This window comes from Podospora pseudocomata, assembly GCF_035222375.1.
Source record: "Podospora pseudocomata strain CBS 415.72m chromosome 1 map unlocalized CBS415.72m_1, whole genome shotgun sequence".
Taxonomy (NCBI): domain Eukaryota; kingdom Fungi; phylum Ascomycota; class Sordariomycetes; order Sordariales; family Podosporaceae; genus Podospora; species Podospora pseudocomata.
Genome location: NW_026946363.1, coordinates 3,141,771 through 3,154,418, shown reverse-complemented (window position 1 = coordinate 3,154,418; position 12,648 = coordinate 3,141,771). Strand labels below are relative to the sequence as shown.

The following is a 12,648-nucleotide window of genomic DNA, read 5'->3' as shown; positions in this document are numbered from 1 at the left end:
AGAGGTGGTTTCGCTAAGCATCAACAATTGACGATGCGTGAGCGGTCTGTTGGATGGTGGAGCACCAATGGAGAAAATTGTGGCGCGTCGTGCTGGTCTTTGTGTCGTAGACGCGTTAATTGAAATTGAGACTCAAAGGTCTCAGGACCCTAACCCCAACCCTCACCCTCATAGCTGATCTTTCATGCCCTTTGTAACACCAACTCTGGGTTAGGGTTATTGGTTACATTCCCCTTTCGGACTCTAATCTCCTTCTGGCCCCCCCCATCATCCACCCCATTTTGTTTCAGCCAGGGCCCGTATTCCCCAGAATCGAAAAACGCCATTGGCGATCCTGATTTCCCTTTTTTCCTCACCATCATCCCATGCCCGTCGTCGCTCGCTCGGGCCCTCTCTCACCCTCCCAAGGCTCGTCCTGTTTCAGGTTACAGTGCAGGAAGTACTCTCATTTGCCCATAACTTGTTTTTTGAACCTTCACCAAATCTATCCAGTGTTTGGGACCATTGTTTTCCTGTTTGGCAGCCCGCATGAAAACGGTAGTTTTTGGTAGCAGTATTGCCAACTATCTCAAGGTGAAAACGTGCTGCTAGTAAGCTACTACTCATACATTTGTTACAGGATGTGTCTCTGTAGTGTGCGTGTGTGTGAAAGTGACGTGACGACGGGTACTCCCGCAAAAGCCAGTCATATCCCATGTCCATGATCGTCGTCAACGTCGTCGTCGTCTGTGCCCGCTTTGCTTCTTGTGTCGAGTTGAATTCGCTCATCTCGGTTCCGATCACCCGTTTCCTTCCAGAAGAGAAAGTCAGGGGTATCACTCACCCACCCGTTCCTCTCCTCCGTAAAAAAAAAGGTGATATGTGGAGTGTAATCCACGATCATGAAAAGCAATGCCAGCACCTCAACCACGTCATTCTTCCATCTCAAGTGGGAATAAACAAAAAATACTTCATCCGTTAAAAAAACCAAAAAAACGGGGGTATATCCATCAACCGCCTTCATCATATCATCAGCCATCTTCAGGGCTGCTATCAAGTAATGAAGTCAAAAATGTTCCATAGAAAACAAGCAAGTCGAGGCCTGTCGTATCTGAACCAGAAAAAAGTCTGCGTCAACAGCTTGACCGTCCTACACGGTGTGGAAAAAGAATAGGGGCCACATCCCCAACACCAGTCTGATGCTCGAACCAGCCTATCAGAAATGTAAAAGAATAGAAGAGAGAGAAAAAGAAAATATATGCAGTGCCCCTTATAGGGGTGTGTGAAAAGAAAAGCCGTTTATCCAATTGCTCGGCCAATCTCGTCCTCCTTGAACAGCGGCCGGCCGGGAGAGCCTCCGTTATAGTGAGCCTCGTCGCCCAGGGAGAGCCTGGGTGGAATAGACGATGATGAATAAACTCGCGAGTGATTGCGGTTGTAGTGATGGTGGCGGGAGCGAAACTGATCATGCGAGTGGCGTGGAGATAGTTCGACATCTGACCCCCCGTACCGATAATCTCCGAAACTGCGGGTACTGCTCCGAGAGCTCCTTGTCCTCCCGTGATGCCGACGGTGAGATGCCGAGCTGGGTGGAATCTTGGATAAGCGAGATGTTTGCCGTTTCGGGCTCGGGATAAATGGGTCGTCGCCTGGAACGGATTCGTCTGTGAGGCCTGCCCTGGCGTTGGGTGCCCTGGCCTGAATTGGTGTTTGGGGAAGGCCCTTATCCAAGCTCATCTTGCCGTAAACCGGGTGCTGAGTAAAAGAGCGCCGTGGTGTAGGCTCATCGATTGATTGACGATAGCCCTGGACGTTGTTGTACACGATGACACTGGGTGGCTTCTTGATCGAGGCCGTCGAAACCTGTCTTCCGTGAGATGGCCCCCCTGTTTCCTTGTTGAAGGCAGCATCGCCTTCAACATCGGTGTCTCCTGCTGGGTAGCCATTCTTCTCGTCCCTGGGCACTTTCCAAGTCGCAATTTCATCGTCATCGATAGGTGTAATACCTCTTGAAAAGAACAGTCGTCGTCGTTGCCGATATCTCCAACACAAATACAGCCCTCCGGCAATCAAAATCACAGCCACCGCCGAGAGCACCGTGCTCAATATGATAACAAGGTTCTTGTTGCCGGCAACTCCGTCCTCACCACCGGGAGAAGTCTCGTTGGTTACTGCATCGGCGGTGGTTGGGACTGCTGAAGCCGGAATATCTGTGGACATAATATCTGCCACGTCTGTGTCCGGGTATGAGGAGGCGATGGAGGAAGAGAAAGGCGAAGTGGTCGAAATCGATGTAAAAGTCAAGAGTGTCTCTGAAGGTACTGCACCAGTCGTTATTGGTGCTTCGTCTGGTCCTGTGGAGGTAGATGGGACTGGAGCCGGAATTGTCAGTATGGTTGTGATGGGATACGTTCGGCTCTGGTGCGGCAACCAAGGCGGTCCCCTCCACGGCTGCTGTCGAGGTTCAACAGCAGATACGTCTCGGTCCCACGTCACGGGTTGTGCATTGGTTCGCCATGTAAACATGATCGGCCTCTCAAGCGTTGCAAAGGAGGGGAAGTGCAGAGCATGACATGTAGCATTAGGGAGGACAAACTTGAAAGAGCAAAGTTAATACCATTGGAGACAAAACGACTCCAGGTGGTGAGAGGGCATCAGTTCGACGGCACGAGGGCCTGGAAGGCTCTGGGGTGAAAAGGGGAACGAAAGACAAGAAGAATCAAAGCCCAATTCCAAACCTCGACGGCTTCTCGAGATGGATGGGGAAGATGGGGGTCACCACGGTAAGGTAGGTGTGGCCAGCCGAGCCAGCTTGGAGGAGAGCCAACGACGGTTGACTTTGGGGGGGGCCGGCAGATATATTCGGAGCCGTGTGCTCGAGCCCACCTTCACAGCCGACACAACCGCAGTGGTCCTCCCCCCGGTCCCCCCCTCGCACAAAAACAGGCCGGGCGGGGTGTGGTGGACAGAGGTGGTGGACAAAATGCAGCCCAGAGGTTGGGTTTGTGGAGACTTGAAATCTAGCGAGAGAACTGGAAAGGATGTGCAGCAGACGCAGAAAAGACTTGCATTCGGCTGGGCTTTGGTCGGCTGGGGGTTGGCACTGGACAGGACTGCCTTAGCTCCATGCACTTGCTTAAGAGCTACCTTAGGTACCGTCTGCTTTGTACCTGGCAGAAACAGAAACAGAAAAAGAAAGACTCCAGTCGGAGATTTGGCTGTCTGCGGTACCAACATGCCAGTCGAGGTTTGAGGTGGTCGTCTGAGTGCAGAAAGAACCTGAAGCTCGAGAATGGTTGGCTTTCGTTGGCTTGTGAATCTCGACAATTGTGTTGCGGTACGTTGGTACTTCCAAGCTGGGCATGGCTTGCACATGGGTGTTGACTCTTGACAGGCCACTCCCCCCCTGGCTTCTCTTGTTGGAGGAGGGGGTCTCTGCCCCACAGCGACATGGAGGGAAAAAACGACCGGAATGGAGTTAAAGTGCTTGCAGTTTTCAAGCCCGTCACTGAGTCGGGTCCTTCATGTTATGGTTCCTGTCGTTCCTGAGCTGGCAGCCGACGGTGTGATGGAGAAGCCGGTGTGGTACAGCAGGACCATGACAGATGCCACGATTGATTGTGTGCTAGAATTCTCAGTCCAAGACGGGCCGTCGGAGTCGGGATATTGGTACGGGCACGACGGGTGAGCGGTGAGCGTTTCCATCTTTTTTGTTGCAAGTTGCGGCTGAGGGTCAAGGTGAGGTGACGTGGTTGATGTTGGCAGAAACCGTTGACAGTCATCCATCCACTGGCCGATGGGGCCCCAGGTGTTCCTGAAACTTTGATTAGGAGCCGAACCCTGTACCTGTCGAGGTTTGGAGCGGGGGATGAGATCCTCTTGCCCAAACAGGATGGCAACCCGGAGAGGAAGACCTTGATGGAATATTTCTGCTGTTCTTCCACGTTATCAATGATGGAGGATGTGAAATTGTGAATGCAGTTTGCTTCGGCATCACCTGCCCTCATCGCTGCAACCCCACCATCGACAGTGGGTGGTGGGCGGGTGGTCAGGTCCCACACACTCTTCCCGAGAAGATTAGGTACAGTAGAGGTTCGTATTCAACAAATCTCATATTGTCTCATCCATTGATGTTTTCTTCGGTGCTTCAAACTGTGATGCACAAGCTGCCCGTTCAGACGACAAAAGCTGGAAAGAATTCTCGCTCAGTCGATCCTCAGTGGGGGCGGGGCCGGGGCACGGTCCACACCACGTTTAACATCCCCGGTCATACCCCTGTTGATCGATGCCAGGTACCAGACGCTTACCACAATCCATTCCTGAGCACCTGTCTCATCTCAACCATCCATTATCGTTTAGATATATCCATATGACAACTCCGGTGAGCGAGTGAGTGAGGGTGCGGGGAATGGGCAAGAGACACAATGGAACATCACCCACATCATGTTCGCTGCGATGGTTCCTGCATGACACCAACAACGGTGACCAACCACAGACTCTGAAATCGCCATGCAGGAGTCAGTCCTTTTCGGATGGCTTTTTCGAGTATTCTTAGGCCGGAGAGCCCCCCCTCCGCTGCAGTAGCCTGACCATCAAGCAATCTGATCAATCTGGCAGGAACGAGAGATATTGGTGTGCTGCAGCTTCTCTTTGCAGCAAGTCGCCTACAACACCAATCAGACCAGCACCTCACACGCGAGCAGCCGCCGACCATTCTCGATTCCGCCTTCATCCCCGTCCATGCTCGCTCTCACTCACGGACGCAATTGCACCATCTCCCGTGGATCGACAACCAAGCGCAGCGTGGCATGGCAGAGCAGAAAAGATAAGCCTGACCGCTTTTTCCACTTTGGGCTCTACTCTAGAATTCCTCCCTTGCATGTGAGCATGGCCTCTCCGCTTGCGAGAAAAGCAAGCATAAAAGTCGGACACGGCAGACGGCTTGCCAAACGAACATGATGAAACCGCCTGCCTGTGGATGGTGTCGAGGTTTGGAAGTTGATCAACAAACAACAGGGCTGAAACTAGATTCCGAGAAAATGCAGCTCGTTGGTGCCCACTCACAACAGGTGCGGTATTAATGGCCCATTGTCACCGGTGCGTCGAATCCAGCCCCTGATTTGGACTTGGCTCTCCACATAACACGGGCCCGGCCCGTTGAACCACGCACCCTCAGTCCCCGTTCCCCCGTTGGGCCAGAAGCAAAGTCCCGAATGATAGGACGGTGCCGGGGGTTACAGTGGGAGGAGTTCCTTCGTTGACGTGGCGGTGGTTGTAAGGCCCGATCAGTCTGGGCCCCAAACCAATCACGTCTCTCCGATGCAAGATGCCCCGTTCCTAGGGTTTTGGAAGGCATAAAGAATGTGAACCAGGGCCAGGCGCTGACTTTAGCTCCCGCGAGGATTGTTCCATGACTGGTTCACCAGGAGGGGTTTTTGCTGTTGACGGCAAGTGTCAAAAAATGAATTTGTCATTCTGATTTGACCAGACCGTTTTTTAGACTCGCACTCTTTCGGCGATACTGGCCTCTCGCTACCACTGAGAGCCGCGAGGGCTGATCCCGGGCCATCATTGGCCTTGCTGACAGGCTCCCTCAGGCTTGAATCTATTCGAGACCAGAGCCTTGTCTGAAATCCCCAGACTGCCCACGTTTGACCACGTTCCACGATACCAAGTGCCGAGTAAGACAGGCGGAGCAGATATCTCACATAAATCTCATACAAGTGACGTCTGGGGCAGTGATGATGACGACTTCTCCTCACCTTGGCTTGTCTGGCAACCATGTCAGCGCGGCTGCTTCGGTTGTCGGACTCAGCACAGTCCTCGTCCATCTTGTAGTCAGAGGGCATTCACAAAACCAGACTGACGAACCAAGGATCTTTTCTCGTCAGGATGTTGGACATCTTCTACCGCACCGTCGTACCATGAGGGATCAAGCTAGGCGTTTGCTGACATGATGCCCCTGATGACAACAGAGTGTGTGGTATATTTACTTATCACTTCTCACATTCCACCCAACCACCCTTAGGTAGTCATCCTCATCCTCCTCAGCCGTCCACTCACAGCCTCAAACTCTCACGGGTTGGATCTCATGACTCTCTTCGAACCTGTTTCAAGCTGCTGTGAGAGGGGACCCCTTGATGTTGGGCATCAATGGATGGCATAACTACCAACCTAACAAACAATGGAAAAAGATCCGAATATTGAGTCTTGATTTGGGGACCTTGCATATACCCAGCCTAGCCGGTTAAGATGGGATGGGCTGAGCGAGATGTCATGTTGAGCAGCTGGTTGGTCAGGGTCGGTGAAAGGGAGGGCCACACCACCGGCTCGACTTGTGGGTTGTGTGTGTGTGTCTCCCCTTCCCCATGATGGGTCTGCGGCGCAGAGATGCAGCGCCAAGACGGAGGGCCAGAGGGGTGATATTGAGACTGAACAACCTAGCGGGGCAACCAAGTGGCACAGCTGAAGTTCCCAGGCAAGAGACGGGAGAGTTTGATGTTTTTTGAGATGCCGAGATGACCGATTGGGTTTTTAGGTTCGCAGGGCGGGCTTCTGGACTCCTCGCTGTAGCTCTTACACAGGAGAGGGGATTGATGGCGTTCTTGGTTCGATATGGGGACGATGAGTGAGCGCCTTGCAGGCTTATACAGGAGCTCCTCCAACCCCAGATCCTGCAAGCCATAAGCACCAAATGGGAAGAGGTGTGTGTGTAAGTAAGGTACCCGAGTGCCCGACTTGGATGCTTGAGCCTCCACCAACTATAGCAGCAACACTTCTCACATTTTCACCCGTGTCAGAAGCGGCCGAGCAAAAGGCACGTTTGGTAGTTTTGCCTGCTCGTCTTACACTGCGGTATGTGTACGGCCGGTTCGGATGTTCCACGCCTTGCGCATGCAGACGGTATTCACTCTTTGGCTTTCATATATGACAAAGGTGATAGAATTCAGAAATGCTACTCTAGTATTTTACCATACTTATCCTTGACAGACATCCTTGGCTTGCGTTTTGAGATTTTCTTGTCTACCTGCAGAGTTCTTTTTCTAATCAGAGCCTCACAGCAGGCATACCGAGAGCCTCACTGAGAAGTAGTAGGACAAGCGGTAAGAGAAACCTTTTCACCAAATATGGTAATGCAAATGCAGTTGACTGGCTCAGGCGGCGTCTCGCTAATGATGGCGTTTTTTTGTTTCCCGCGTACGTCTGGAGAGATTCGGCAGATGTAGCCTACCCATGTGAGTTGGCGGCGCTGGCGTGCTGTGTGGGCTGTTCTTTTGTCGACATTTGCTCATGGACAATGGCTGTGTCGATCGGGCAGAGAGGAGAAGAGCATAACGGAAGTTCTGGGGTGTGTATAAACTGAATCTATGCGCCACGCTGCTACATATGAGCTGCTCGTGATGGAGGTGATAGTGGTCCGTAGGCGGCCACGCGGCTCAGGGGTGTTGGGTTCTGTTGTTACCTATTTCATCATGTTGACTTTGCGTCAAAGTTGAAATGCGAAGTTCTTGTCACAGGTTACATAAACTGCTGTTGAAAGTCTTTGAGATGATGATTCCTACCTATGGTGTGAGGAGGTGAGCAAACAATGCAGCACAGGTGCCACGGATGTGGGTAGAGATAGGGCCTGGATGCAGTGAGATGAGCATCAAGGCCTGATACCATCATCTTCCTCAATAGCAGTCCAAACGAAGGTGAGCTGAGATTCAATCCTAGGTTGATCCACCGGCAGTTTTCCTGTTCTGTTCCTGTGCTTCAATTCCTCTGTTCGCTAAATACAACACGAGCTCAAGGCTCTTTCTCTCGAAGCGGAAAAACCAAATGTGTCTATCTAGGCGAGTGATAGTTTCACTCGTCAGAGCATACGCGAAAGGCAGCAACCCTTTGGCGAGTGGCCCAGGCTGATATGCTTCTTGGGGCTTCCTGAAAGGAGATGTTGGTGACGATGGCGACAGGCACTCTTCTTGAGATGTGAACAGCCCAGGTTTTGATGACTGGATGACAGGAAAACTAGCTGGTGTAGCCGCAGTGATGATGACTTGGCAAAGAACAGCGCCGCGCAATAATTGTGATGGGATCGGTAACATGACGAGACGGGATGAAAAATTGTGGCCGTGCGGCGGTTGAATCGTTGTCACCGATCATCCCATGTCTGTACCTAGGCGGGAGTCCAGGCAGCCTGGGTGGTCGGCCGTTTTGGGCGGCCTACTGTGAGATTTCAGATCATAATGGGATCAATGTTGGCGATATCTTCGTTTCCGGATCCTGACCAGGTCCACGGGTGATGTCATCAAGGAAAGAGTATCCGAAGCCATCTATAACAAGACTGCGTGCTTACAGCTTCCATATCGTAGCGAAGGTTATAAGGAAAATGTGGAAAATCCACTGGTCAACCCTCAACCCCTAGAGAAGAAAGGGACGAATTGTTGTCAACTTCCATCGGCAGGAGCATACTTAGGGCCAGACTCAATAGGCAGGAGCGATGTGACTATCGCAGGGTCTAGGAAGGAGCATTGAAGCTGCCGGAGGTCTGAGAGGAAGGAGCATAGCAAAAAGCCAGTTTCTAAGGGAAGGAGAGAGAGACATCGAAGTCTCCCTCCACAAACCCCTGCCCTTGAGGAGGGAGCTGTTGATGACAAAAATAAACAGAACTCCCTCCCGTTAACCACTGCGAATTCAGACCATCAAGCAAAAGAGGTATGTGCATTGGTGGTCTCCGGCACTGCATTGAAGACGGTTAAGTCTGGGATGTAAGATGTAATGTGAAAAGAGGCAGTGGTAAAAAGGGGCAATGTGGTAATGTGTGTCAGTGTGGTAACATGTTGATATGGTAATGTGAAAAAGGAGTAAAAGCAGGCAACAGCTCAAGACTCGAATTTTGTTTAATGGTATCCTAGCAGCCATAGCAAACAAGCAAGCGCAACAAGAGGTATAGTAATGAAAAGCCAGAGAAGTAAGGCCCCCCATTATCTAAAAGACATCATCCAAGCAGCCGGCAAATATGCCAACCCTTTTATCATCATACAAAATCTCGACACATCCAACCATTATCCATCAACATCCTTTCCCATCCTTCCCTCATACAAAACTTCAAAACATGGTATCAAATCCGTCCCCCCCTCCGCCTCGACTTAATGCGACCTCCCGCTCCTCACACTCCTCCTGCTCCCCCGCCCAACACTCCCCACCACACTAGGCGGCTTCTTCCCCCTATAATCCAACGCCGGAATCGTCAACCCATACCCCTCCGTTCTTCCCTCCCCATCATGCTGGTCAATCTCCACCTGGATAACCACATCCAACCCGCCGTCAGACCCCGTGCCGTGTTCACCCGGAATAGCGGCCTTGTGCTTACTGCCACAGTTGACCTCACCAGCCCCGATAGGAAGGCGCGTGTCCTTTGGTCGGGGAGCCGCCGGATTGGTCTGGGCAGAGTGCGGGAGGCTGACCTGAGACCCCTGAGCACCACCACCACCATTAGCAGGCGGGAACAAATGATTCTGATCAACCTGGTGAGAGTTGAGCGGACCGCCACCGTTCCGCTGGCCGTTATTAGGCGAATTCTCCGTGATGATGGCAAAGTTTCGGCTCGGCATGGTGACGTTGTTGGACTTGGAGGTTTTGTTGCTGTCGCCTGGGTCTTTGTCAAAGAGCTTCAGCAATGTCTCGTCCGTCTCGTGGTTGAGGTGGTGGATCTTGTTGCGGCGGGCCAACAGGTTGGCTACCGCGGCAGGAGGGGGCTTGTTGACAATGGCCGAGGAGACCACGTTGGCGATGTAGCGGTAGTCGTTTTCAGGCGCGATGTTGAGCTTGGGGTTGGAGTAGAAGCGTCCCAGGGCGGCGAGATGGACGTCACCGCTGAGGATGGTGACGCGGATGGAGAACTCGGCCGCCAAAGCCTGGAAGCGCTCAATGAGCCGGTTGCGCTCTTTCTTGTGGGTGCGGGCGGTGTAGTGGTCGTCGAGGTCGTCGAGCAAATCGACGCTGCCGTCGAAGCTGTTGAAGAAGCTGCCGCCGAGACCGACGCGGCGGTTGAGGAGCTTGATGGGGGCGATGACTGGGGAGGAGAAGATGTTTTCGAGCCAGGTGAGGCGAGGATAGGCAATGGGCACACCCAGCAGGAGAATCAGGTGCTTCAGAGGCTGGTCCGAGTTCGCGGCAGCAGTGAACTCCTCCTTGAGACGAGCAAAAATGGCATCATACGTCTCGGGATAGTTGATCTGGTGCCTCGTACGTTCGGTGCGAGCGTCAAGGCCAATGAAGGCTATCCTAGCACCCAGCCTCGCGTACACATTGTGCGAGTGCTCAGCAACATATGGACCTGGCTTCAGGCCGTTGATATAGCCAGACTCGGTGATCTGGGGGTGGACTTGGGCAGTCATGAACTGGTTTGGATCCACGCCCTGTCCTTCCTCACCACCAGCCGCATGGACCGCGTCGGAGGTGTATGTAGACGGCGGCGGAGGGAGATGGTGCTGGAAAAGCATGTAGTACTTGTGAGCGACACCACCGATGCCTCTGAAAACATCGCACTTCATGAAGTCGTTGACATAAGAGCCAAATCCGTCGATAATGTCGTGGTCATCCCAGATATTGATCTGGGGAATTTGGCCATTGGCAGCAGCAAAGGGCTCAGTGCCGTACCTGAGTAGCAACAGTTAGTTCCCGGCCACGACAAGAACGATCCCCTGTTCTCAACTTACCAGCGGATATAGTTCTTCAAATAGTAGTCATCACACTCCTCCCTCAACGATTCCGGAAAAGGATAATCCCTCCTCTTCTTCGGATTCCCAATCGCAGTCCACTTCCTAAGCGGCCCCTGCACCCGAATCCCATCGTTGTAAATCTGATCACCACCTCCAATCATGACATGAAACGGCCTCTCCTGATGCTTCCTCATAACATCATTCCACAAGCACGCCCCGCTGTACGCCTCCTCATCCGTGCCCACACTGAACCCATTGCAGCTGTGAAACATGATCCTCATGCTCTCCGTGATGGCCGGCACGAAGAACGCATTCACCCTCGGCTTCGACTGGCTCTTGTACCTCAACCTAGGAAGCTCATACTCCCACTTGGTCTCCCTCCCCCCCATCTCCACCGCAAGGTCAAACCTCCAAAAGGTATTTCTCGGGTCCGAATACAGACACACACCCTCAACATCCATCCCCTGACCTCCCTCCCCCCCAGCCCTGCGAAGGTTGAGCGACGGCGTAAAAGGCTGCTCCCTCCCCCCACCAACAACAACAACCAACACGCTCCCAATCCAAGTATTCCCCTCCATCCTCCGGTAGTTAATCAGCGGTCCAACCGCCACCTCCTTCCCATCCGCCGGCGGCCCTGACGAAGCCTTAATCGCCGACTCAGCAGCCGGCGCATCCTCCGCGTGGCCCGTCGCGGCGCGTGCCTCTTCCGCGCCAGCCATGACGGGCTTGAAGCGCATGCTCGTAGGGCGCTCATCCCCGTTGGGATTCTCCGGTTCAACCCTCGATTTGTTCAGAAAGTTGGCCAGATCTCCCACGCCACCTTGCGCATCCGCCTCGCGCGCAACAGGGCCGTTATGGTGGTGGTGATGGTGATGGTGAGCAGCGCCGCCAGCGCGCTCTTGTTCATACTTGGCATAGGCAGAGGACTCGGCATGGCGCCAGCGGGACTGGGAAGCATAAGGGTTGCGCGCGTCGTCGCCAATTTCGTCGTCGCCGTGAGGGGGGCTGCTCGGGGAAGTCATCTCGACCGGGGTGTTCTCAATATGCCGTCGCGACACTTTTTGCGCCTGAGGTCGGTAAGTGCGACTTTGTTTACAAAAAATCGCAGAGAGGGAGGTGTATAAGGTAGATCAGTTCAATGTAGTAGATCAACAACAGATCTATCTCTCTTTGTCGAATTGCACGTTTGGCAAAAAGCTTCTCGAAACCAAACAGCAACAAGTCAACAAAGAAAGAAAGAAAGAAAGAAAGAGAGGGAAAAAAAAAGAGGCTGGCGCAAATGGGATGTGTGAGTGTGTGTGTGTGTAAGACTACCAGGTATGTATTTATTTTCGATCCCGACCTCACCCCTCCCCTCCCTCCCCAACCTCACCTTATATCCATACCTTGAAATTGCGGCGCGAAAACAGCACAACGATGGGGGAAACCCGGGCTGCATGTCCTATCCTTGTCCCTTCTTAACTTGGCGCCCCCCTACACCCAGATATATCTTAGATCCCGATTCCATCAAGCTTGATCTCGAGTACCCCTTCGAAGCAAGGAAAAACAGGCCAAGGTGAAAATGCCAAGCTATCCTGTGATCGCGAGCGGGGGAGACGTCATTCTCCCTGTCTTCCCTCTGTCAGTATCATAAGGGAACACAAGATTTCAAGGGGCACGGCTTTGTGTGCCGCGATGGCAAAACGGGCGGGAAAGAAGCCAAAGGGAGGGGGTGTTGGACAATGTTCGTCTCCTCCAAACCAAGGCTGGCTGACAAGCATGTTGGTGGCTGGCGGGGCTAGGTAGGTAATCACCACTCTCCCCGTAGCAGCTGAACATTGGAGAACCCTTCCTTTCTCTCAGAAACCCCGCTCGTGCAGTAGGGTAGTTGGGTAATTGGCCCATTCCACGCCAATTTCCGTTATCTCTCACCAAAGCAATAGATGTTGGAGGCCTGCCAAAAAACCCAAAAAAAAACTAAAAA

General features: G+C 52.8%; 3 protein-coding genes across 3 annotated transcripts; all 3 read right to left on the bottom strand.

Annotated features, from left to right (window-relative positions):
• Positions 1–1,278: 1,278 nt before the first annotated feature.
• QC762_112020 (uncharacterized protein) lies at positions 1,279–4,236 on the bottom strand (the record flags this gene model as incomplete). The annotated part of the gene is made up of 1 exon (XM_062885622.1): positions 1,279–4,236. Exon 1 carries the CDS (start codon positions 2,503–2,505, stop codon positions 1,279–1,281), a length of 1,227 nt encoding a protein of 408 aa, XP_062748601.1. The 5' UTR covers positions 2,506–4,236.
• Positions 4,237–5,724: 1,488 nt separating this feature from the next.
• On the bottom strand, positions 5,725–6,875 carry QC762_112015 (uncharacterized protein; the record flags this gene model as incomplete). Its single annotated transcript, XM_062885621.1, has 4 exons — positions 5,725–6,086; positions 6,163–6,313; positions 6,420–6,740; positions 6,829–6,875. 4 exons carry the CDS (start codon positions 6,873–6,875, stop codon positions 6,069–6,071), a joined length of 537 nt encoding a protein of 178 aa, XP_062748600.1. The 3' UTR covers positions 5,725–6,068.
• A 1,946-nt stretch (positions 6,876–8,821) lies between these two features.
• On the bottom strand, positions 8,822–11,707 carry QC762_112010 (uncharacterized protein; the record flags this gene model as incomplete). The annotated part of the gene is made up of 2 exons (XM_062885620.1): positions 8,822–10,623; positions 10,683–11,707. 2 exons carry the CDS (start codon positions 11,705–11,707, stop codon positions 9,111–9,113), a joined length of 2,538 nt encoding a protein of 845 aa, XP_062748599.1. The 3' UTR covers positions 8,822–9,110.
• Positions 11,708–12,648: the final 941 nt, after the last annotated feature.